This window comes from Vidua chalybeata, chromosome 6, assembly GCF_026979565.1.
Source record: "Vidua chalybeata isolate OUT-0048 chromosome 6, bVidCha1 merged haplotype, whole genome shotgun sequence".
Lineage (NCBI taxonomy): Eukaryota > Metazoa > Chordata > Aves > Passeriformes > Viduidae > Vidua > Vidua chalybeata.
Window position 1 is genome coordinate 6,147,698 of NC_071535.1, and position 24,546 is coordinate 6,172,243.

A 24,546-nucleotide genomic window follows, 5' to 3' on the forward strand; every position below is an offset into this window, starting at 1 on the left:
CTGACTGCATTTTCCAGGCCTTTCTTTTCTGCTGTTGATTTGATTTAGTTGCTAATCTGCTCAGTATGTTCTGTATTGTCTCTGTTTCCCACAGCTAAAACAAAAGTCCCCAAATCCCAAAGAAAAATCTAACCTTTCCAATTCTTCTTTCGTTTGTGAGACTAATCTCATTGAAAGAATTGGAGATCTCCAGGGTGAAATGCTGGGTATTAGAAGGCAATCAGGCCCTGCTGGTGTAGCAAGGAGTGTTTTGCCTCCCTCCCTGTTTAGTTTCTGGTAGCAGGACCCTTCAAAGGCAATGTTTAGCCTTAAGCCTTTGCTTTGAGAACCATCTGCCTTTGCGTCATTGCTATTAAAGATATATATATATATGTAATCTCAAACCTTGTTTCTTTGTGCCAGGAATCTCAAGATGTTACTGTGCCATGTGCTGTGAAATGCTGTGCTAAAAAGCCAGCCGTATCTCATGATTTTATGGATGAAAGGCTCCCAAATCACTTTCCTCCCCTCCCACCGCCCCCACAGGCTTTTCAAACAAGACTGAAGAGACAGCAGGCAGGAGATTATGGGAAGGAGAACTGAGTTTGATATTTTCAGTTTTAAATAGGCCTAACTATGACTTCTGATCTTTAAATGACAGCAGGAGTGTTTTCAGGGGATTGTGCCCAGGACTGAGTTTCAGCCACATGACTTCTGCTCACTCAGTGTCACCACAAGTGTGGCTGGAGGTTTCCTGGGTCACAGAGGTCTGATGGAGATGTAGGTCCTGACTACACCCAAGAAAGCTGCAATCCTGCTGACACCATCCTTGGGTCTTGTTGGCATAAAGCTGCTCTTTACAAACATCCTAGGAATGGGGATGAGGGTGGAAAGAGGATGGGGGGACTGGGTTCTACAATATAGAGCTTATAAAGAACTGGAGACTCACTGAGGATCTACAGAATTTGGCTTCAAATATCTATTTTTTTTTTTTTTAAGCAGGTGGTAAGTGCTCTTGAAAATGTCTGTTTTATTATGACCAGGAGCTTTTCTTCACTCTTGGTTTCTGGGGAAGTCTTACATATTTAGCCTTTTCTGTGCAGACTGTGGAAGATCAGCCTGTTTGTTTTCGTATTTAACAGGAATATCAGACTGAGAGGGTATAAACCTTGATGGTGCTCTTTAATGACTGCAAAATTAGCTCTTTTCTTTATTGCTATTTCTCACTCTGCTATGGCCAGGGAGTAAATAATTAAAAAGCTCTTTTGGTCTAGCTGTTCTGCCTCCCAAACTGGGACTGCTTGTTTTGCATTCCAAATGAAAGATTGCCAGTTCTCAGATTAGATATCTCAGAGCTGTGTCTCTTGGAGCCCAACCCCTCCCTTCTGGTACCCTATACCTTGCCTGTGCAATATCCTGCCCCCAGGGCTTGTCCATGGGCACTGAGCCAGTGCTGCAGGGCTGGGTTTGTGTGTGTGCTTGGCTTGTGTGAGCAGTGTGTGCACAGAAGCCATGGAGCAGGGCACAAAGTGTCCATTCAGGGAGTGCTGGGACCATGGATCCTCTTGGACAAGCGCTGTCCTAGGGCACAACCCTGTCTCCTGCAGAGCCTGCAGCCCTGTGCCTCAGGAGGGGCTGTTGGAGCAATTCACAGCAAATCCTGGGGCTCAGCCTGGTGCCAAAGGCATCATTCCCAGGGCAGCCTCCTGTCCCTGGGCCACAGGACCCTTGCTCACAGAAGGTGGGAGGAAAGCAGGTGAGCTCTCAGGGAAATGGGGCCCAGGAATGAGCTGCTGTCCTGGCCAGAACTGTTTGTCACCTGCAGGGACCTCTGAGAAAGAGGGCTCTGAGGAGTGGGAGATGGACCAGATGGAGTTCCTGGTGAGAGACTTAGTGACAGACAGATGCCAGAGTGACCCATCCCTGCAGCTCAAGGGAGGGTCCCTCTGGACGGCTCTCCCAGATGAGAGCAGGTCCTGGTCAAGTTGCTCTCTCCATATTTTTTTGCTTTCCATCTCCCTAACCTTCCTGGAGCCATTGTGGGCTGGAAGGCTGGTCCCACAGAGCTCCCAGCACCTACAGTGCTGCTTCCTAGAGCTCTCTGCTTCCACACCAAGCACTTCAGGGAGCATTGCACAGCTTTTTGCACCTTAGGGAATGTCATTCCAAATGGTCTCAGACAGACTTTAATCTTTTTATCTCTGCAATGTGCTGCACAAAGGGCCATCCAATGGTCTCAAGACTTCATAGTCACAAAAGTTGGCTGTTTGAGGGTTAGAGGGCTGGGAACTGATACCTTTTTCTCTCAGAACTAAGTTGTATAATGGGAGAGAAAGTGCTGAACTGTGATTTGAAAATGTCTTCCACAGACCCTTTGATGTGGAAGAACTCGTTTTGCTCTTCTAAGTGAACTTTCACTTCCAAAACACACATGCTCTTTGTGTTTTATTTTTCAGCTCTTTATTTCCTCTTTTTCCTTTAGATTCATTCTCTAACATCAAGAGTGTGAACTCTTCTGATGGTAACCTAGACATGCAGAGAGGCTGTAATACCCTGGCAACTTAAAATTTCAGTCATGGATTAAAATGATCAAGAGAAGAAGTTCGAGGTATCCTTATTTCTGTTAGCTTTTTACCTAACCCTAAGTGACAATGTAAGTGACACATGGACTTGCTGACATTCAGCAAAGCTGTTCAGTAGCATCAAAATGAGCTTTGAACATTTTTCCTTCCATTTGGCAGGTTTCCCCCCCACCATTTCTGCAAAATACGTGTTTCCTGTTTATCCTTGTATTCTTTCAGAACATTGCATCTTGACTTTATTTCACTTAATGTACCATATTTCTCTCCACAATAGAATATTTTAAAGCTAAATTGGCACAAAACAGTAGCAATGCTGAATGCTTTTTGTTGCCATGGAAATATTTCTGGGCACTTACTGAAGACCTGGTTGCCAATAGTAATGTAACAGAGAAAATAGATATGCTTCATTTAGCAGCTACTGGTGATTAAAGAGCCACAGAAACCTGTTACAAGGTCATTCCAATATATAGTTTATTTGGTTTTGGGGGAAAAAGCCCTGCAGCTCTAGGTGAGAATAATTTTGTTTTAAAAGAGATGCAAAACAAAATCCAATAGATGTTCCCTTCTCTTAAACTGACAGCATGCTTCTGCGAAGAAATAAAATAACACTGTAGTTACAAAACATCATTATTCCTTCTCCTTTTTATCAAATATGTTTTTGATCCCCTTTTTGCCTCTTAGGAAATGTTTCCTGGCTCCCATAGTAGATTTTCTTAGGCTCTGAAGCAGCAGATATATTACTGAAAACCTATTTTAGGCTTAGGGATCTAATAAATTGTTTGAGCAATGAAATTCTTGAGTCAAATGTCCATCAGACACCATGAGGCAGGTTAATCACGAGGTGCAGGTTTGGCTGCTGCCCAGTACTGCTCTGTAATTAAATGATGGTAGTAAAGTTGTAGCAAGTTTTCAAACAAATGCAGGAAAAGTTTTTTTAATGGGTTTTTTTTTTCTTTTGTATGCTTTTGATTCACAGTTTAATACTGAGAAGGTAGCTCAGCAGGAAATATTGCAGTGCCAAGTGTTTGTTTGGCTTAAGACGTTAATGATGGCAAGGCAGAGCCTTCTGTGCATGCAGATTGCTGCCACCAGTGGCAAATCGTGTCGTTGTGAATTTTGCAGAAACAGATGAACTTGCTCTCTCAGACCCTTGTCCACTGTTTAACCTCGGTGATTGTGACAGAGGAACTGTCTCACAGCACAGAGCAGGGAGAGAGCAGCCTTTGCATCCCCCCACGGCTGAGACGCCGCTGCTCAGCTGACTGGGGGTGGCCGGCAAGAGTGTGGCTGCCAGATCCATCACTGCACAGCTGGCTTAAGAATTGAAAAAAAAAATCCAAACCAACAAACAGTGGAGCAAGAAACCACATCTGGAAGTAGTGCACTGCAAGTAGAAGGGTAGAGGAGGTGGCCAGTGATTCTGTTTCCCAGCATGAATGTAAAGGGGAAAAAACAGCAATAATGAGAAAAGTGAAGAACAGCAATGACTGTGCAGTGGAAGGAAGGGCTTTAACCCACTTCTCCCCCAGGGCTGTTGTCCTTTGCAAACAAAAAGCCAAAGTGACCATTCAATTCTCAGTCTCACCAGACACTGCCCTGAAAAGGCACGGGGACAGACCCAGCAGCAGAGCTGAGCCTTCTGAGTAAGAGCTGAACTATTTTTGCACAAGTGAGTGCTGGGGTGAAAGTCTCCCAGGCTGTCTGGCACTGCTCACAGCACTGGTGTAATGGATAGGTGAGCACAGCACTTCCACTGTGAGAAATCCTTAGAGATTTTTTTTCTCCTCCATCAACTGGGTGACCTCAGTGCCAGCTGAAGGCTGCATTTCAGTTGCACTAAAATAATTTTTGAGGCCTTGGAATGCCAGGAAGTGTGACACCCCTGTCTAGATGGCTGGCTAGTTTTCCTCAGCACGTGTGTGAGGGGAAGCACACCTCTGAGGCTCTGGGAGTTTTTAAATCTAGAGAGCATTATTGCATTTACTTACCTTGGCCTCCAGCTTAACAGGGGTCATTGATTTTTGCCAGTAATTTCTGTAGTAAAGGAAATTATTCTTTCTGCTCTATATGAATGCTCCTGACCTCAGTAAATGACCCTTCATACAGGCAGGAAATCCTAGGCAAGAAGTGAGGTTTTCATTAGATCCTATAAACCCATATAACAAGGAATACCCTTAAGAAGAAGTTGTTGATTATGTGATAAATTAAATTTCTGCTTGAACTTGAGACTAAAATAGATAGATGGCCAGTCTCCACATTGAGAAGTGAAGTGTTTATGAATTTTATCACCTGTCTGGGTATGGAGCCAGCCAGTGTTCTAGCCAGAATGTAACCCTATAAAAATCAGTGCCTGTACTCCAAGAAGGACATTCAAAGAGGCTACACTGAATCAATACCACCATGAAGACTAAGGAAGTGAAAGCAAAGGCAGACAGTGGACAAAAACACTTCAGAGAAACTACTCCTGGCAGCTCGAGTGGGATGAAGCACAAATGTGACTGGGGACATGCATCTGGTCTCTGAAGAATGTGATACAAGCCCGTGGCTTTCTGAAGTGCAGACGTGAGTTTGCACTGAATGCTTCCTCTCTGGGAAATTCAGAACCACTCCAAGTGTTTGTGCACAGACTTTTGTCCTTGACAAGGTGGTACAATATTCCTACATGTATTTAGAGTATTCCTTTGCAGTTCTGTCTCTTCAAATTTCCAAATTATGAGGGATCTTCACGCGGGATGTCACATGTGAGTGGAGATGAGAGAACACAACAGCCCCAGAAGGAGGGTGGATTGTGGCGTGTTGTGGCAAGCACATTTCTTTCTTTCAGGATTTTTCATACAGCAGCACAGAGGAAGAAAAGAGAAAACAATTTTTATTTCTGCTCCTTGTTTTTCCCATGTAGAATGTGTTTGGAGAACACAGTTCTCACACCCAGTTTACTTGGGGTGATTGCTTGATTGGATTCTGGTGAGGATTGTTTGAGCCTGATGGCCAATCCAATCCATCTGTGTCTGGACTCTCAGTAGAGGGTCACGAGTTGTGAGTTAGATATGGTAGAAAAGTAGGTATGTAGTTTTAGTATCTCCTTTAAATAGTATATTAATGTATTATAGTATAGTTATAATAAAGAAATCATTCAGCCTTCTGAACTGGAGTCAGACATCATCATTTCTTCCCAGCGGGTTCACCTGCATTTACAATAGCATGTCAGCTTTACAGCTGGGGAAGTGAAGCCAAACAGTGGTTCAAACCACAATTTCTCAAAGGTGGTACCACTGCCAGCTCTGTCTTGGGCCTGTCAGCATTGCTGTTCATCCTCAGTCAGTGATTTTAGACACAGTGTCTTTGTCAGCCCACAGTAGATCAGGAGTTTGGGTTTTCACCAAGTCCCTTGTCTGGTGGACAGAGCTGCCTCGTGCCCATCTCCCTGGGGGCATGGGGAAGGATGCTCTGCTCAGGAGCACTTGTCATCTGCTCTTGTCATCTAGAAGGTTGCATAAGCTCTATAGAGAAGGATTTATTTGAGAGGATGAAATGGCTTTTGCCATTCCATGCAGTTACAGAACAAATTGTGTGTGAGCGTGTGTGTTTGTGCATGTATTTTCTGATCCATTTTGCTAAGTGACATCCTCTTCCCACTCTCCATATGGCAGTTGCGACTCTATCTTCCTCTGGGAAGGTTGTTTAGGACTCAAGAGACTTCATTTACCAATAAACAGCATCTTGGCAGCATCTGGGAAATGCTGCCTTTCTCCTAGAAACCCTGCCTCCTCACCTTCCCTCTCCTACTACAGGCGAGGCAGGTGTGAATGATCTCATTGTGTTGTGGTGGAGGTTATGTGCAGGCAATACTAGCAGCACTCTGCAGAGCTGGAACATAGTATTTCTGTGTGCTGACACAAACACTAGTACTGTTTGTCTTTTTTTTTTTTTTTTTTTATGTGTGTGTGTGGTTTTTCTTTTCTGTTGCAGTTGTTGCTAGCTTGGCCTGCAAGGCCTTGGTGGAAACACAAGTATTCCGTCCCTGTTCCCTCTTTGCCATGCTTAACAGCACAAAACCCACTAATTTAAGTTTATATAAGATGGGAATCACTGCCAAAAAGTGAGCTGGTGTTGATCTTCACCCTTTGCCAGACAGGGGTGTGGATATGACTTCCTTGAGCCCAGGTAATTTTTGGCTGCCGTAATGACCATCATTTTGAGTGGCCTTGTAGACTCTTCAAGTAGTTTTAGTAACCAAGGGGAAAATTAATTTTCTGCAATGAAAGCAAATACGGAGATTACAGTCATGGAGGTAAAACTGTGTAGTTTTAGACAGGGAATGTCACTGTTGGGCTTTGGGAATCTTGCAGGTAATGAGGAAGGTGTGGTTGGGCTGTACCTCCACAGGTGCTGTTTGTGTGATTCTCATGCAATTTCCACAGATGGACTAAGGGACACTTCATCAGTACCTATGTGCAGACCAACAAGAATGATTTGGGTTGAATCTTAAGTCAGCCCACAGCAAAATCTGTAGAAAATCCCTTCCCATGTCCATGAAAATAGTTGATGCTCTCATGGCATCCTTGCACCACCTAAGAGTTCCCTCATGTCCAGGCAGGTACTTTGACTCAAGAACTCAGTACCCCTGTGAGATGAAGCATCCCTGGAGGGACTCATGAGGACTTGCCCCCACAAGCTGGGTGTTTGGAGGAATTTACCTCCTCAGACTGAGAGGGATTCAAACCTGTGCAGTCTATACAGCATCATTGTTATGGGAGCATTTTCTAGCAAATAATGAGACTGGTGGTGTGGAGAGAAAGCCCTGGATTTGGATTAATGAGAGCCCTGTGTTTTGCTGGAGTTCTGTGTCTCAAGGTCAGTTTGGGGGTTAGACTTACTGCCATAAATAATGTAGCTACAAACCCCTTGGGCCTGAGTTTTGCAATTGCCACTTATTGATGTAAAACTGCAGCTGAAATACAACATCCTTCCCCTATCACACAGCTGAGCTGCTTCCCATGACTCAGCCCAGCCTCTTGCTTCAAACAAGAGCCAGCAGCCCCCTTCCCTGTTACTTTGGAGCCAGGTGAGTTGGCCATGTGATTGCTAAAACAAAAACAAAGGGAAGAGGGGAGGGGCAGGAGGACAAGGTTGTCCCTTTTGGATAACAGGTTCAGTCCTGAAGACATGTGACTCTTGCACCACATCCCCACTCACTGCTGCTCCCAAAGCTGGTGATTTTCCCAGGAATGCTGTGGTGTTACAGTAAAGGGGGACTGTGGTGAATCAATGCTTTGGCAGCAAACAAAGTTTCAATTAGAAAAATCAGTGGGAAAATAAATATCTGCCTTGTTGCAGTGCAGTTGTTTTCTGCACCAAATCCAAACAAATATCTTTTCGAGGGAGTTCATTTCCACACTGTTGATCAGCAAACAAAGGCTTGTGGGTGTGAAGCTGATGGTTGGGTGCTGGGAATGGTGTGTGCATACCCTGGGTCTCCTGTGGTGTGGTGAAACAGCTTTGGAGAGGAGCAAAGTCAGTGACCTGAGTTTTCTGGATGTTTCCTTGGCCAGTTTGATTTCTGCTAGCTGAAAGTAACGAGTGCCAATCCAGAGAAACTTCCTTAAACATACTGGAGGAGGTTTAGGAACTGATTGCCTTGCATTGGAGCAAGTTCATATCCAAGCCAAACAAATAGAAGACATGATGGATGGGTAACCTGAAGGAATTCAACCCATTATGGTACGAAAACTACCAGGAAAATGGTAAAATGGTTATAAAAATAATAACAGTGAGGGGAAATTTCTTTTTTTTTTTTTTTGTTGGAAGGAAAGGACAGTGCTTTTTACTCCACCAGCCATTGGCATCCAGCAGTGTGTTTAGTTTCTGAGCCCATGAGCATTTCCAGCCCCACAGCCCAGGGCACACTCAGCTCCACCTGTGCCCTGCAGTGTAAAACAACATCTACTGACAGAAGCTGCTTTTCTGCCTCTGCAGCTGCATGTTTCCTGCACACAACCCAACCTGAGCCGTCAGGGAGGTGCAAGCTGACTCATGGATGCAACTGCATCCACACCAGGGATTTTCCTGGCTTAGTAGTGTCTCCTACAGCGTGTAATCTCTTTTTTTCTTCCACTTCTGCAGAAATCCTGGGCCTGTGCTAATAGAACCCAGTAGAATAAATGAAGCCTGACTCATTTTTGCTCCACATGTAAGATGTAAAGTAGGTGATTGGGAAAATCAGGGATGATTGTGGTTCAGCTTCTTGGCTGCCATTTCCTACAGCTATGGAAGAACATTAGGCAGCACAGTGAGAGCCAGTTTGATGTGGAATCCCATGTTCCTATTTTTAAAATCCAATTTTGGGAGTAGGAAAGAAACAACAGGAAAATATGCTGGTTTTACATGCTGTTTTCTGTGGGCAGTCCTCTATTTCTTTGCACAGCTGTGTGCAGAATTGGGGTGTAGTGCTCTGACTGCTGTATTGTTTCACTGTAGAGGTGGTTAGAGCCAAAAAATGTCCTTTTTTTTCCCCCTGATTACTCTCTTTTTTGCTGTTTTGTTCTCTTTTCTTAAAGATTATTTTTGTTGTAAATATCCCCGGGTACAAAGCCTTCCAAGCTGTGATCCTCTCCACCTGTATCACATGCAAACACCCAAATAAACTCACCTTGGGGAGCTTCCTAGTTGGTTTGGTCATGGAGTGAGGACAGATGGAGAGGCAAAAGCAGGGCACTGTCTGTTGACACTCAGCAGAGAGGGGCAATCCTCTCCTTTAGCACTGGACACCAAATATTCCCTGGCTGTTAGACCTGGCAGGAAGGGGTGAAAACACACAGGGATGGTGCAAGGAGAAATCCTGCTCGGCAGTAAATGACCAGTGGGTGTTAGTCAGGGGTGTCCTGCCAGCGTGTAGAAGCATGGGTCTGCATTTTTTAAGACATTTTGGATCTAAGGGAATGGCTTGGATTGGGTGCCCTGCTCCTAAGTCAGTCTGTTACTTTGTGCACCGGTTTGAATTCCCAGCTGACAGCAAAAGCAGGATGAAGGCTCCAGGTTGAAAACTACTACAGAGCTGCAGCCACCTAGGAATTGATAGGAGCAACTCCACGGGTGTTGCTGCATGTTCCCTGTACAAAATGTTCCTCCCTTTTCTGAGAATCTTTAACAAGTCCCTTGTTTGCCACCGACCTTTCCAGTTCCCCAAAGAAAAGCTTTTTTTTCTGTGCACAGTTCTGTGTTTTGCTGAGGTAGGAGCTGTTGCAGATCACTGTTCCTCTCTGTCATCCTGATCATGAAAATTTTAAGGCCAGGCCTGTGTGACTGCTTCTGTAAAAGCAAAGCACACGGCAGTGAGTGCTCCTGGGATGCTCTGAGTGTATGCATTATGCATAGATGTACTGATATTGTCTTGGTTATGTGATCAAATGCATTTTTTTGTTACTACTCCTGCTTCCTTCAGGGCTTGGTGATGTTCCCATTGAAACTCTCACTGACTTCTGTAGAGCAGAATCAAAAATCTCTAAGACAAAAGTGGACGCACAAAGGCAGCATTAAATGCATAGGAAAACCAGAAATTTGACATTTGCAAAGTTTCCATTGTTCAGACAAAATGACTCGTATGTTGTTTTTTAACAAGCAGGCAGACAGGATGTATGCAGTACCTCTGTATTTCACACCTACATGATGTATTGTATTCAGTAATTTTCTTTTCCTTGGGTAAGCTTGGAGCAAATGATAAGTTGTTCTTTCTACTTGGTAACACTGCAGTGAATTCTTGAATTATTTATTTCATGCATTTTAGCTTGGTCTATTTGGATGTCTGTAAGCTAACTTTGTAACTGACTGGGTGTTTGAAATTTCTAAATAAATACTGGTGGTTTGAAATACCTTGCCAGAAAAAAGAGGTCACCCTTCTTCTTCCCCCACCGTCTCCTCTGGGAGAAAAAAAAAAAAAAATTAAAAATCCCACATGCCTCGTTATGAGCAGTGGGAAGTTGATTTGTAAAACAGATGCTGCATAGAAGTAATTGAGTTGAAGTTGCTAGAAATATGTATATGCTACACAACATCTGCAGATCTCAAGATGTATTCATTATCTTTCCAGAATTTAGATTGTAATTATGGGCCCTTTATTTAAGTTTCCATGGTGATGTAGAAAATGCTTCCCCCTTGTCCTTTGCTAATCAGGCCACTTGTGTGTTTGAATGGTGATGGTTTTCCTCTCCCCTGGGTTAAGTTACTGTTATTAATACAGAGATATTAAGTTGACAGGGAGCTGTCGGCTGCTCAGGCAGCGATTCAGCAGCAGGCACATCAGGCATTTGCTGCAGATTCCCCAGTGCCACCGTTTAATTAGCCTGTGTGCTTCCAAATGTTTGTGAGGAATAGCAGCCACTGTCATAACAAGTGATGCAGTCGTGCCTTGGGGATTGGGGAAGTTGAAATCAAAGTCAAGCAGCCAATAATATATCACACCATGCCAAGCTTCTCTCCTCCATCCCTGCACCCTTCTCCTCCTCTCTAAGGAAAAAGGCTCTGCTGTGTTTTGTAGGGGGTTGCAGGTGGGTCAGTGCCCTGACAGGAGCTGTCCAGGAATCCTGCATCCACGTGGCCTTTGCAAAATTTCTTGTAATAATCAGAATTTCACATTATGTTAAGGCACATTTATCTAAGTTTACAGCCTCATGCCCATGGACCCAGGATTTTAATGTTTGAGAAAATGGTGAAAGGTTTGGTTTAATTACTAAAGATGTTGTTTTACACACGATTTTTAGAAAGTTGAGAATGTGCTGAAATGTGAGAATGAAAGCTGAAATGTGGACTTTTGGTTAAACTGGGATAATTTTTTATTTTTATCCTAATCACCCAAAAGATATACACATATTAATAGAACTTTATAGCATTTGCTGAGCAATTGGATACATTTGGTAGAGCTTACATGAGCTGCAGGTAGAAATGCAGGTATTAGGCTGAAAAGGAATGTTTATTTTTATGTGTTTTGATTATTTGACTGGATCACATTTAGGCCATGGGGTTGTTACAGCTTGAAATATTTTTTCTCCAAGAAAATTTCAAGGAAGGTTATTTTTAATAGCTTGCATAAAAGTAATCAAACTTTATGACAGCTGTTCACCGACCATTTACAAACTAATTTTTCACTTTTATCAGAATAGGAACACAGCTTTTTTCCTTCAGTTGAGAGCAGTTTTCCAGCAGGAAGAGCAGGCTTGTTGTCAAACTGTGGCACACCAGACCAGAGGGTCAAACCTACCAGTGTGGTGGCATGGAAGGAATTGGCTTCAGTGGGATCAGCTGGACTTGGTGCTCTGTCCTGGGAGAGGAGTGCTGCCTCCTATGCAGCAGCAGGCAGATTTATGGAGCTGTGACAGCACTTACCATTAAGTTTATACTTCAGATTTTTAATAGACCTAGCAGAGTGTGTAAAAGCAGGTCCCCGTTTCCTCACCTGAGGCTGATGTTAGGTTCGAGGTGGAGGAAAAGTTGGCTTTCCCTCCCAAAACGGGAGAGCCTCCCTCTCCACCTGTTTGCTCAGCTGCTGGGGTTTGCCATGGAGACTATCAAAGTGAGTCTTGGCAACCAAACCATGCCCTTGGTGCTGCAGATGGAGCAGTGGCCTGAGCACGCTCCCAGCTGGGCTGTTCACACACAAACCCCTGCGTGCACAGTGACTGCTGCTGTCCCACTGCTCCCAGCACCCTGCTGTGCTCCCCCGGTGCTGCTGGCAGGGACATCAGCAAAATGTCTGTGTTTCCATCCTGACCAAGGCAGGCCAAGAATCTAGAACATGTCCTGAGCCCTCCTTCCCCCATCTGCAGGGTGCTGAGCACTGATCAGCCGTGTCCCACGCACGTGATGGCAGCAGGATGGCAAGGGCAGCACGGGGACGTGCTCAGCTACCTTATCTTCACTTTTAAAGGTTATCATTTACATTGGTCTCCTGAGCTCGTCTGCTGCTGGCAGATGGAGCCAGCAGTGCCTGTTAGCCACGTGCCATATTTATGTGTTCGTGATGCTACCCTGAGCAGGTTACATCTGAGTTGCTTTTTTTGCACAAAAGTTCTCTCCCCACCTTAGCAGGGGTTGCAGGGGAATGGAAGCAGGAAAAAGTTTTCAAGTCCTTTGTTTACTACTTTGTCTTAGCACATGCAAATGATTTTACAAGGTTCTTCTGTGTGTTGTGACTTTGTGTTTTTCTCTGTTAAATATCTTCATTAAAAAAATAGGTTAACATGCAGAGTTGAGCAGGGTCTAATAATATGTAAATGTTGCTGATACAAAATGACATCATCGAGCTTTCCAGAGGTTTGAAGAAGCAGGTGCTTCTCATGTCTATGCCCCAGTCCTCCCTAAATCCTTGGTGACTTTTTCTCCCCAGAGGATGCACCTGAGAGTCAGAAGTGTCCTCTGGCTTCTTGGCCAGGAGCAGGAGGCTGTCTAAAGCCTGAGTTGTGTTTGTCTCCCAGTGAACAGATACAGGGAGGAGGATGAACAGGCAGCATGTTCAGGCAATAACCATGAAGTGATTAGGCAGTCTGAGACCTCTGTGTCATGGTCACATAGTTTTTGATCAGAAGTATCTGAATAAAAAGTAGGTGTGGAGTGTAGACCCAAATTCAGCCACTTGCCCTGCAGCCGCAAGGAGCACAGGACAGAGGTGTCTGGATGCAGAGGTGCTGCTTGCATGGAAGAAGGTTAAAGAAGCTGGAGTCTGAGATCTGTAGCCTCAACACAGAGAGGTTCTTTTGCTGTGGAGAACAAGTCCTAGTTCTTCCATTCTCTCTTATTAAACTAGATTTCCTGATTTTACCTGCAGCTAAAATACTTAGAGGGAAGCATCCAGGTCCAAGACTTGATGAAGTCCATTAAGATCCTTCCATTAATTGCATATTGTTATTGAATTCTGTTTCCTTAACCCACAGGGATTCTCAGGGATTTTTATTGGAAATTTTTCCAGAGTAAAGACTTCAGAACTTGGTTGTAATTATTTTTTATCTGTGCCACATAAGTCATCTCTTTAGCAAGCCTTTTAGCAGAAGCTGAATGTTTCCTTTTGTAACAATTTCACAAACACAAGGTGAACATTGAATGAATTATGCTGTATCATTTGCCAGCACATACGCCAAATGTCAGGCAATGACAGAAACTAAAAATTTATGGCACAGAAAGGAAGAATTTTATGATCTTCCATGGACTAATTTAATGACTCTTTTATACAAACAGAGATGAAATGCATTTAAAAACATAGCTATTTAGAAAATTGGCCTGAACATATTCTAAAATCTGGAGAAGTTCATTGGAGGGAAGAGCCATAAAAGTACCCGTTGTTTTTAGCTCAATAGAATGTTTTAATTTTGAAATATAATTGCTTGAATTTAATGCAGCCTCCAATTAGATCATTTGAAGATCTGTCTCTCCATCTAGCTCTTCTGGTACAACATAGTACAGAGTTGCTCTTACTTTTATTTTCAGAGGTACCTAGCTGGTGCCTAAATCACAAAACAAAGATTTGTGGATGTAAAGCCATCACTGTGCCCCAAGGGTGTATCACACACTGTTCCAGCTGAGCAGATCCTCTGGGTGGGAAGATGAAGGACCTTTAGGAAGTGCTGAGTCCTGACTGGGATCATGGAATGTTCAGACTTTGCCTGAGATGTCTCTTCTCCTTGTGTGCTCTTAACAGACCTTTTACACGTACTGCTGGTAGTTTTCATTTCTTACATAATCCAAAATCTATAGCAAACTGAGGCACAGAGCAAAGCTGAGCATCTTGGAGAGCCCTGAATAACTTCTCTCCCACTCAGACTTGGCATACGGCAGAGTCTTCTCACACCGTGCTCTTACAGGAGAGTTTCCTTGACCCTGTGTTTCTGTTTTCACTGTCATGACAATCTGCATTTTGGACTCATTTAGCTTTAACTTTTCACCTGCTAAAAAATCTTTGTAGTAACCTGAATAGATCCTGGAGTGCTCACAGCATGAAGGAAGTGTTTGGAGGATGCTGTGGGGAGTTGAACGGGCTCGGCTCGAATGCCAGCTCTACCCACAGCCTCTCTGCAAATCACCCTGTTAATAAAGAGCCTATTTTAGCTCTGGAAACATGGAGCCTTCTCAGGCTATTACCCAGCATGTGGTAAATTAAACAATCTTGGCCTGATTGCATAATGTCACTTGAAATTTAAGATCCTTTTTCTCTTTAACCCCTAAAATTTACAGGCCATTTTTGTTTAGATTTATTGTAATTGCATAATGATTCTGCTCCTTTGAGGCTCTTCTAGGAAGTTTTTTAGCACTCTTTTGGTGGCTAATCTCTAAATTACCGGGGGCAAGAGCACTGCTTGGTTTCCCTGTGGGTTTGTCTCAGTGCAAAGGGTGCAGGGGTACTGCAGAGTGGTTTGGAACTGGGGCTGTAGCAGGGGCCAGGCAAGAGAATTGCTGCTGTGTGAGGGCACATATTCCTCAGGCCCACTAAGCCATAGCTCTGCTGTCTTTTGGGAAGAGGGGTTTGAAAAATCACTGCTTGTAGCTAGAAGGATTTCAAGTCCAGAGGTACCCAGGTCCATACTGAAATCCTTTCTTCCTCTGGACTATATTTAAACAGGTTCTTAACTTTCATCATGAGTTTATATACAGTTTAAAGAAGGGATCTCATTTCTTTCAAAGAAAATACATGCTTTTTTTTTTAATTTTAATTTTATTTTTTGCATGGAAGCAAAGTGATTCCTTAGAGTTCACATAGCAAACACACCCTTGGCCAGCACAGGTAACAGGCACACATAAATTCTTCATCCGTGGTTCTTGCTGGTTAATGAACAGTGTGGTGTTAATTTAGCAAGATCTACCAGTCCCTATCTTTTAACACTGGCAGTGGATTTTAGGAAGCGATGAGACCTCTCAAGACATTCCTTTGGCAAAATATAATGATTCATAGAACTGAGAGATTGTGTGTCATTGAAAAAAAAAAAAAAAAAAAAGAAAGATACTGTAAATTAGCCAGAACATTTGCCTGCCAATGTGAGGAGGGACTGCACAATATTTTTCCAGCCTGGTTTTCAGTGTTTGATGTGCCAAGCATTCCTGTATCTTTGGAGAGAGGCTTCTATAGCCCAGTTCCTGTTAGGGTTCTTCTGGGAGGTCATGCTCATCCTTTCATCTGACAGTTTTTTCACAGCCAGTTCTCCAACCCAAGCTTTTCTGATTTACTGGTGATTTCTGCTACCCACTATCCCCCTTGCCTCCTTCTTGGGTTGTGAACATGTGACCTGAAAGGGAAAGTTTGGGAGACAGGATTCTTAAGAAAAATCACACTTTTTCATTGTACAGTACTATCTGCCCTTAATCTTAGAACTGTCTGCTATTGCTCTGCAGGGAGTCTTGGCTAATTAAAGTTCAGATAATGCTGTCTCAACCTCTGTCCCTGATGCTGTGCTGTTTATTCACGTCAGGTATTCATAAGACGGTTGACATTTTCTTCCTTAAAGATCTCTCAGGTAAATTACAGGCATTTTACTGCTCTGACCTTTTCCTTTACAGGAGGAACTTTTGTTTTCAACATTTGTTTTGTGAATATAATGTTGGAACGGATGTAATTGGAGAGGTGTAGTCATTCTAGTCTGTATAGTTGGTCTATTACCTTATTATTAATGATCATCTAATACTGGTATTTATATGGGATTATCTCTTACCAAGCTGCTTTAAATTTAAAGAAAAAGCCAGTCTGTTTCACTGATTGGTTTGGGTGAATCACCTTTTTCTTTACTTCCCCTGAATACTATGCTCTCCTAACACATTCATTTTATGCCTGAGTCTCAGGGAGATGGCTTGCTCTATTAATAAACTTCTGGAGTTCTCCTCTTATGGGTAGACTTTTATGGCTTTAATGTAGTTTTTGAAAATTCCTCTATTATTGATCTAGATATTATCCCAGCAGGAATCAAACCCACAAGACAATTGTGTGAGGATAATTTCTTACTACAGAAGCATTTTATTCTGAAAGCCTGCTGTGTGGTGTGTGCTTTGATGGATGACCCACTGTTTAAATGTGTATTAGACATTGGCTTGCTAATTAAATGCCTTAAGGAGTGCCTGTATCCATTCAGTCTCAGTAAATGCATGGAATTTCTGTTATTTTATTTCTTGCTTATGCTCTTATGTTGAGTTCTTTCTGTTGTCTGACTTTGTAGAGAAGAAGGGAAGTAATGGCAAAAAAAAATTACTTTCTACCCTCACTCAAGACTTTTTGCTCAGGGCAGAGGTGAGACAATGAGGGCTCTCAGTTCAGAACTAGGTCTGCCAGATGGGAGGAGGAGAAGAGATGGGTTCTGCACTTCAGAAGGGAGTGAGAAGAGCACTTGCCTGGAATTTGAGAGAGATGAATTTGGATCCCTCTTTGCTCCTGAAGGACCATCTCCCATGAGGAAGAGGACCATAATTACAAAGCTGTGAGATGCTCTCAGACTTGTTGGTTGAAGTGCCTGTGCTTGAAGCCTTTTACTGGGAGGGAGAGTGGAGATCATTTATAGTTAAAGAGAGGGGATAAAGTTATTCTCCTAATTTATGAGCTCTTAAATTGAAAGAGCAGCCAAGGACAGGAACAAACACTTCTGTTCACCTGCAGGAAATGTTTCCTGAATATAATCCCCATTCCTCTTGTTGAAATTTTGTCTGTGTGTGGAGCAGATAAGCATCAGAAACAGTGTATTTGCTGCTAAGGCCAAACATAGAATTTCTTCTACTCAGAAAGATTTGGGCTTTTTGTTCTAGGACAGAGGGATATGTAGAGGATCGTAGAAAGTCTCAGATTGGAAGGGACTTTTGAAATTTATCTAGTCCAATCCCCCTACCTTGATCAAGCTATTCAGATCCACATCCAGCCTGGCCTTGAGCATATCCAAGACTGGGGTACCCACAGCTTCCCTGATCAGCCTGTGCCAGTGGTCTCACCACCTCACAGTAAAGAATTTCTGCCTTGTATCCAATCTAAATTCACCTGTTTCAGTTCAAAACATTACCCTTGTCCCGTCACTACAACCCTTGGCAAAAAGTGCCTCTCCATCTTTCTTGTAATCCCTCTACAAGTACTGAAAAGCAGCAATATGGTGTTCCTGACACCTGTTCTCCAGGATGAACAACTCCAAGTGTCTCAGCCTGTCTTCATGCAAAAGATGTTTCAGCCCCCAGACTATTTTTTTTTGTTTTCGACCTGCTCTAACAAGTCCATGCCTCTCCTGCATGAGTCAGTTCCCTCAAGATCCTGGAATGCATCTTTTCAGGTGCCACGGATTTGTGGATGTTCAAGTCCCTCAGAGGGACTCATCTTCTCCTAAGATGGGTGTGACTTCATTCCTCTAGTCCCTGCCTGGAGATTCATGGACTTGAGAGATGTGAGACAAGCAGCTGACAATGAAAACTGAGACAGAAAAAGTTGTCGGGCACCTCAACCTCCTCCATGTCAGTTGCCACCAGATTCTCGATCTCATTTAACAGACAGGGAATAAAAACATTGATTCATTTAACAAAAGCAAACAAATGGTTTTCTATTAAACACAATAATTAATACTATCTTTTAAAATTTGAATTTGAGATCAAATTAAAAAAAAAAAAAAGATTGTTCTTTAGTAGTGACCTTTGTAGGAACAAACAAAGACATGGCCCTTCTTGAGCAGGGGAGTGGACAAGATGATCTCCAGAGGCCCCTTCCAACCTCACCTCTTTCTATGAAACCTTTAAACCCCAAGTAGCTCTGTTTGCAAAGAAAATTGTTATGTTTTCATTGCTGTCATCAGCTGTCTGGAAGCACAACTCATTCTTTCACTGTGACTGCTTTTTGCTTATTTGAAAGAGATGGAGGCAGAATTTGTCTTTCTGTGTTCCTGAAGCAAGGCTCATCATGAGATGCACTAGGAGGAGGAATGTCTCTGTTTTTCTTCTGAAAGTGCTTGCAGAACACATCCAAGGCTAAATCATGTTGTTATTTTCATCTGTGTCCCTGGACATGTAATTATCTGTGCTGCTCCATCCAGAGAGCTCTCGCTGGTGCTTTCAAGTAGAGAAAAGTGCCCTGTGTTTATAAGAGAGATTTCAGTGGTGTAGAAAAGGAATCTGTGGTGAAGAGAGGGTTATTTTATTCTCATTAATGAAGCTTACTCTAGCCCATGGGCTACGTGTGTGTAGGACAAGATGAATTAAAACTAATAAAAGCAATTAGAAAATTGGGTAACACATCTCCCCTCAGCTGTCCTTGGAGGAAAATTCAGCCCAAGCACAGGATTTAGAGATTCCTAGCTCGTTTTTGGAGCTGGTCATGCTCACCTAAGCTCTCAGGGATGGGTGAGAGGGTAATGCTGGCCCTCTGTTATGTCGGTGAAGCTGCCTTCCTCACTAGCACCATGCTCTTGAGGACAAGGCTAACTCCTGTCATCTCCTTCTCCTCCTTCTGCACAGGAGGAAATTGTGATATCTGTTCATCAGGCCTCTGCTGTGCTTTTCTGTAGTTTGATTTGTGTTTTCATAGAAGAGATTGCTTTGGGGCTGCACTTGAATATCCCAAACACTGCACTTGCATTTTGTGGATAATTTCTTCAAGTAAAGGCAATGGGTTTCTCAGTTCAGTATGGGGTGAGAAACAGCCATGTCCTCTCCATCAAATGCTGATTTAAACAGGATTGGTTTCTTTATAGGTTCAGTGCTGCAGGAAACAGAAACTATCTATTGTAAGCACTGGGGATTAGGGAAAAGTTAAAAAGAAAAATAAAAGAAAGGAGAGAAAGGCACCTTTTGGAAGGGGGAGGAATTTGTTCTAATCCCTCTGAAATTATTTTCTTGCTGAAAATTGTTAGATCTGGATGGACTAAGCCAACTGAGTTGCCAGCAAGACAACCTCTCCTGTCGTGAAGATGACCATGTATCTGTTGATTCAAGAACAACAATCAGGAGTAGGGGCACTGGGCAGCACAAAGGGCCCAGGATGGAGCACAGAATTGGGGATGGTGTCAGCCAGTCACACAGGGAAGGACGTCTGGAAACGGAGACAGCATTTGCCAACCAGGAATTGGAAGTAAACGATGCTACTGACAGCTCATCAGCTTGGAGCCCTGAGGTACGGTGGATTGTCATTTATTACACACAGTGAAAGCTTTTGAAGGATATTGGGGGCCAAAAAAGGTTACAGGAGAAATGAAGTGAAAAATTGATCAGCACAGCACAAGATAATGGTACTCCTGTGTGCTTGTGTGCATGACCATACACCTCTTCTTTGTGTTTCCCCTTTTTTTCTGGTATTTTACCTCTTGCTACTAACACTAATTCACAGAAAGGCTTTCATTGCTTGATTTCTGACTGCAGTCTCTGAACTGAAATTGGAACTTTAGCTGCCCAGCAGCATTTACTGACATTTAGCAAGGAGCTCTCTGTGGTGGCCCAGGGCTTGGTCACTGGCTGTACGTGCAGGGTGTGTGTCCCAGGACAGGGTATATGGTCACTGGGTCAGATCTGTGTCTTTTTCCCAGGTGGTTTCTATGACTTAGACAATGGGAATAATCTGAAAAGCTGGAGGCAGCTGGTGGGGGTGGCCTGTGACCTGCCCAAGTGATCATAATCTTGTCCCCACTGAAACCAGGCAAACATTTAGGGAAGGAGAGAACCTGAGTCTGCTTTCCCTTAGTTCTGCACTTTTATTTTGAATCCTCAAGGAAACATTTCGGATTTTAAGGCATTATAAACACCTGATGACTTTGCATCCCCCTTTTCTCTCCTAATCTCTCTGTATGATGTGTTGATTTTCATTATTTTACCACAGGATTAAATTTCTGGAAAAATATCAGCTTGCATCAGACATATTAAAAGAACAGCACAAAGGTCATATCTTCTGCCTGAGTTAAAAGACAGCTGTGGAAATCCATACCTCCATCAGACTCTGAGCAACAAGGCTTTGAGGGAAGGTCCCTATCCCTGGAGCAGGCTGCCTGCAGCCAGTTCAAAGCTGGGAGGCAGCTCCTTGGTGCAGATGCTCCAGCCCTAAGGGGTGTTTGGAGCAGCATTTTGGTTTTCTGCACGATCCAATCCCACAAAACACTACACACCACACGGGAGCTCTGTGTGGCAGCAGCCCTGCCCTCTCTTTGCTGGGTTTCTGACACACACAGTTTGTCTGCCCATCTGAGGCTCGTTTCTCCTTTTCCAAGTTTGATGTGCTTTGCCACGGTTCACGTGTGCTGCAATGTCTCCAGTGTCCTCTTGTATTTCTTTGGAATGCATGGCTCATTTTACTCCTGGTGTCTACATTTTAAAAATGCAAAGAAGGGTTCCAGCATACTGGAGCAGAAATGCCCAAGACACAGTTTATCTCCTACAAGCAGCTTCTCATTCAAAGGTATTGTGTGGATTAATGAAAGACTTTTTATTGCAGGAACTAAATGTTCTGACGTGCCAGAAATGTCCAAGTGTTATTATGCTCCACTCAAAGGACCTCTCTTTAGAGACAGAAATGGTAATTTTATGCCCCTGCAGTGGAACCACAAGTACCATTTCAAGCCTTGTCCATAATTAGCTGCTCTTTCAGGTTTCTCTGGCAGAAATGGACTTATTTTCCTTAGTGAAGTGGATGTTGGCTGTCCTGAATGACCAGGTTAGACAGGCAGTATCCACCAGGATACTTGGCTTGGCCTCTCAACAACTGTGCTGGGAAGAGGGAAAGAAAGAAATTTACATGAAGTACCAAAACCCCAATATTTCCTTGGATTCCAATTCAAATGTCTGTATAACCAACACATTCACAAATCACTTGTAGCCCACCTGGGCTCCAAAAGCAGGGAGGAATTCTGTCAATTACTTCCACAGAAGGAGGATTTGTAGGTGTATAGCAAACCTGCATGGGGGTGAGTCCTGGATAGCACAATGCCCTCAGAAAGGGCCAGTCTGTGAGGTCTCCAAAGCTTGGTTTCCCATGGAAAGCTTACTGCCAAGGAGTTTGACATTTCTCTCTCCCTCTTTGCCTTCAGATCATGCAGTCTTCTCTGCAGTGGATCTGGCCACAACTCTAGCAGCACAATTTGAGCTTTCCTGAAATCCAAGTATTTTCTAGCTGTTCAGTCAAAATGCAGATATCTGACCTTCAGTCTGCCTTACACACTGCCAGAAGGTGATGATATCAGCCCTGCTGGGGCAGGAAAGTGTCTCTTGGATTTTCATTCCTGAGGGTTTGTGCTGATGCACTGGAGCTCACATTTTCCAGCTCAGACACGTAGATGAAAGCCAAGTTTTGCCTCAAGCACAGTTGTCTCCAGACCTTAGCAGCAGTCCTTAAATGTGCCTTGATTCCATCTCCTCAACAGCAAATGCACAGATAAAAGTGTGGGGGGAAATATGAGTCAAGCACAATCCCATCCCATATTGAATATTATTTCATCAACCAGACAGAAATAACTTGACTGCTACACAGGAGCACTTAACATTTTCGTAACACCATGCTCTCTCCAGGCAACCTGGCCTGCCTTACATTTTTGTTTTTAACAGTCTGCTGTTCATACAGAAAGGTGTTTCTGTAGCCAAGCAAGTAATTTTGTGTGTTGTTCTCCCGTTGACATTACTTCTGCAAGACATGCACACTTGGACTTTTGTGTTCATGTGCATGCCTTAAACACCTCTGAAAATGTGAAAATCTGGAGCTTTGCATGTCATGGCAGATGCATCTGGGCACTTCAAAAGTAGATTGACAGGAAATAAACAAAAATGTTGATGTTTATCTGAGGCCCTGTTTGAGGCACCCAGACACTTCTGAAAGGACTTAACACCAGACGTCCCATGGCCCGTCATCTGTTCTCTGAGCAAAAAGACTCCTGTGCTGGAAAGAAGTGTTACTTGAAATGTGAAAAGAAGATAAATGTTTGAGGAGGAGGGTGACTCAGATGCTGGTGACAGGCCTTAATTCACCTTCTGGCTATTAACTGAAAATCTTTCCCTAGTACAGTGTATACTCATGTTTAAATACAAATCATTGATCACTATAGCAACCCCTTTATCATATGAAGCACATTCTAGCTCTAAGATAAAAAAGCACTGTTGAACAGAAACCCACACACCCACTCAGCAAAAGGTAAGGTGAGCATCCATGGTTTTATCTTGTTTTATCAAGATGGTTTTTGTTTTAAAAGTAGGTAAAAGATTGCGTGTGAATTGGTCTGCACATGTTGTGAATGTTTATTTTGAATTTTTATTCTGAATGTATTAGTACCCAAAGTGAACAGAAGGAACAGATGCTTCTCTTGGGAGATTTTAGAAGGGTATAAAGAATCAATATGTATTTAATCAGAATGCTTTTCCCCAATATCATTGCTTTAGCCGTAGGAAAAGTATTGAATTATGGGTTAGCATCTAGAAATAGAATTTCCATTCCACGAGAAATTCTGACATGGTGGTTTCCTCTTCATATTGAACATAGTGCCTAATTTTTTTTAATTTCCAGCAGAACAAAATATCAAAAAAGTTAGCAGGTTCAGCTGAATTGTTTGATTTTAATAATGTAAAAAAATTCCACCTTGAAAAGCCATTCCAGTGTATGTTCAAAGTAACAGGTTAAGTAGGTCAAATTGTTTTGCTAGTGCCTCAATATTGACATGAATGAAATGTAAAAATCCCTTTGTTTAGTTTTTCTCTATGTAGAATGTTTGCCAAATTAACCGTCTCCTGCAAAACACTTAAATATTGATGAAACTTTTTATTGGAAATGTTTCAACAAGTGCTGTTGCTTACTAGAGCGTATGGGGACTATTACACAAAATCAGGCAATTAACTATCATTGGCCTTTCCAGAAACAGTGGGATCCATATTTCACACAGCAACTGCCTATACTTGCAGGCACAAGTGAGGAAAACAATTTCTTTTTAAATGGAGTTGGAATCATAGAGGCAGTTGAACTCCAGTGGAGGTTTTACTTCTTCCTTCTCTTCGCAGGAACACAATGAAGTGAACAGTGTGCCAGCTCATCATTGTGCCCACGAGCCCATCTGCAAATGTGGTGACCTGGATGTCATCTTCACTTATAAACCCTCAAGCCAAAAGCTGATAGCCACTGTCCTGGAGGCCAGGGACATCCCAGACAAGGACCGCAGTGGTGTGAACACCTGGCAGGTGCACGCGGTTCTGATGCCAGGCAAGAAGCAGAGGGGTAAGACGAGTGTGCAGAGAGGACCCATCCCCATCTTCCAGGACAAAATCACCTTCAGCAAGCTGGAACCACAGGAGCTGAGCAGCCACGCCGTTCGCTTCCGCCTCTACGCCGTGCACAAGGTGGTTGGGGAGAAGATGATGGGAGAGCAGTTGTTCCACCTGAGAGGCATCAGCCAGGAAGGGGAAGTGAAGGTGACACTGCTCTTGGAGCCACGGAGTAACCTGAGTGTAAGTTTGATGAAGGACAGACGGAGTCCACAAAATTGTTTGTTTTTTGGTGAATATGGTGTTCCTGAAGTCTTTCATTCATTCAGGGCTGTCAGTGTGTGACTGGCAGATCTGACCTGCTGTCACTTAAAAGGTTATCAGGAAGGGGAAGCTCAGGGCATTTCTTCCCTGTGCAAAGCTGTGTTTTATTAACAGCTCAGCTAGCAAGCTTACACAAAATCGTGTGGATCTACTACATCTGCACAACTCACCACATGCTGTGCCATTCAGATAAAGTAGGTTGGTCTGGGAACCACCAAGGCATAATTAGTCTTAATTCCAATAAGGGCAGTGGTTCTTGTGCACCATTGTGTTGGTACTGCTAGTGCAGAAACTATCTTATTTGGCCCTAGATACCAGCTTGTGGATCTCCACTGTGCAGTTTTCATCTTGCCAGAAATGCTTAGTAATGTTCTTCTACATGACAGATGGAAGTGGAGAGCTGGGTCATGTGAAGAGGAACTGGCTGTGCTGCTTCTTAATTTTCCATGCACATCGCAGTTGTATCCATCTCTGGCTATGCCAATCAATTTGTGTAGATGAGCTCTGTCAT

The 24,546-nt window shown here is 43.3% G+C and overlaps 1 protein-coding gene across 1 annotated transcript in view; it reads left to right on the forward strand.

The window, feature by feature from the left end:
* Positions 1 to 24,546, forward strand: part of SYT16 (synaptotagmin 16) — a 36,901-nt gene that overhangs the window by 576 nt on the left and 11,779 nt on the right. Inside the window, exons 2-3 of the mRNA XM_053946753.1 lie at positions 19,400 to 19,659; positions 23,511 to 23,954. Coding sequence (XP_053802728.1) covers positions 19,400 to 19,659; positions 23,511 to 23,954 — 704 coding nt within the window. The remainder of the gene's footprint in view (positions 1 to 19,399; positions 19,660 to 23,510; positions 23,955 to 24,546) is intronic.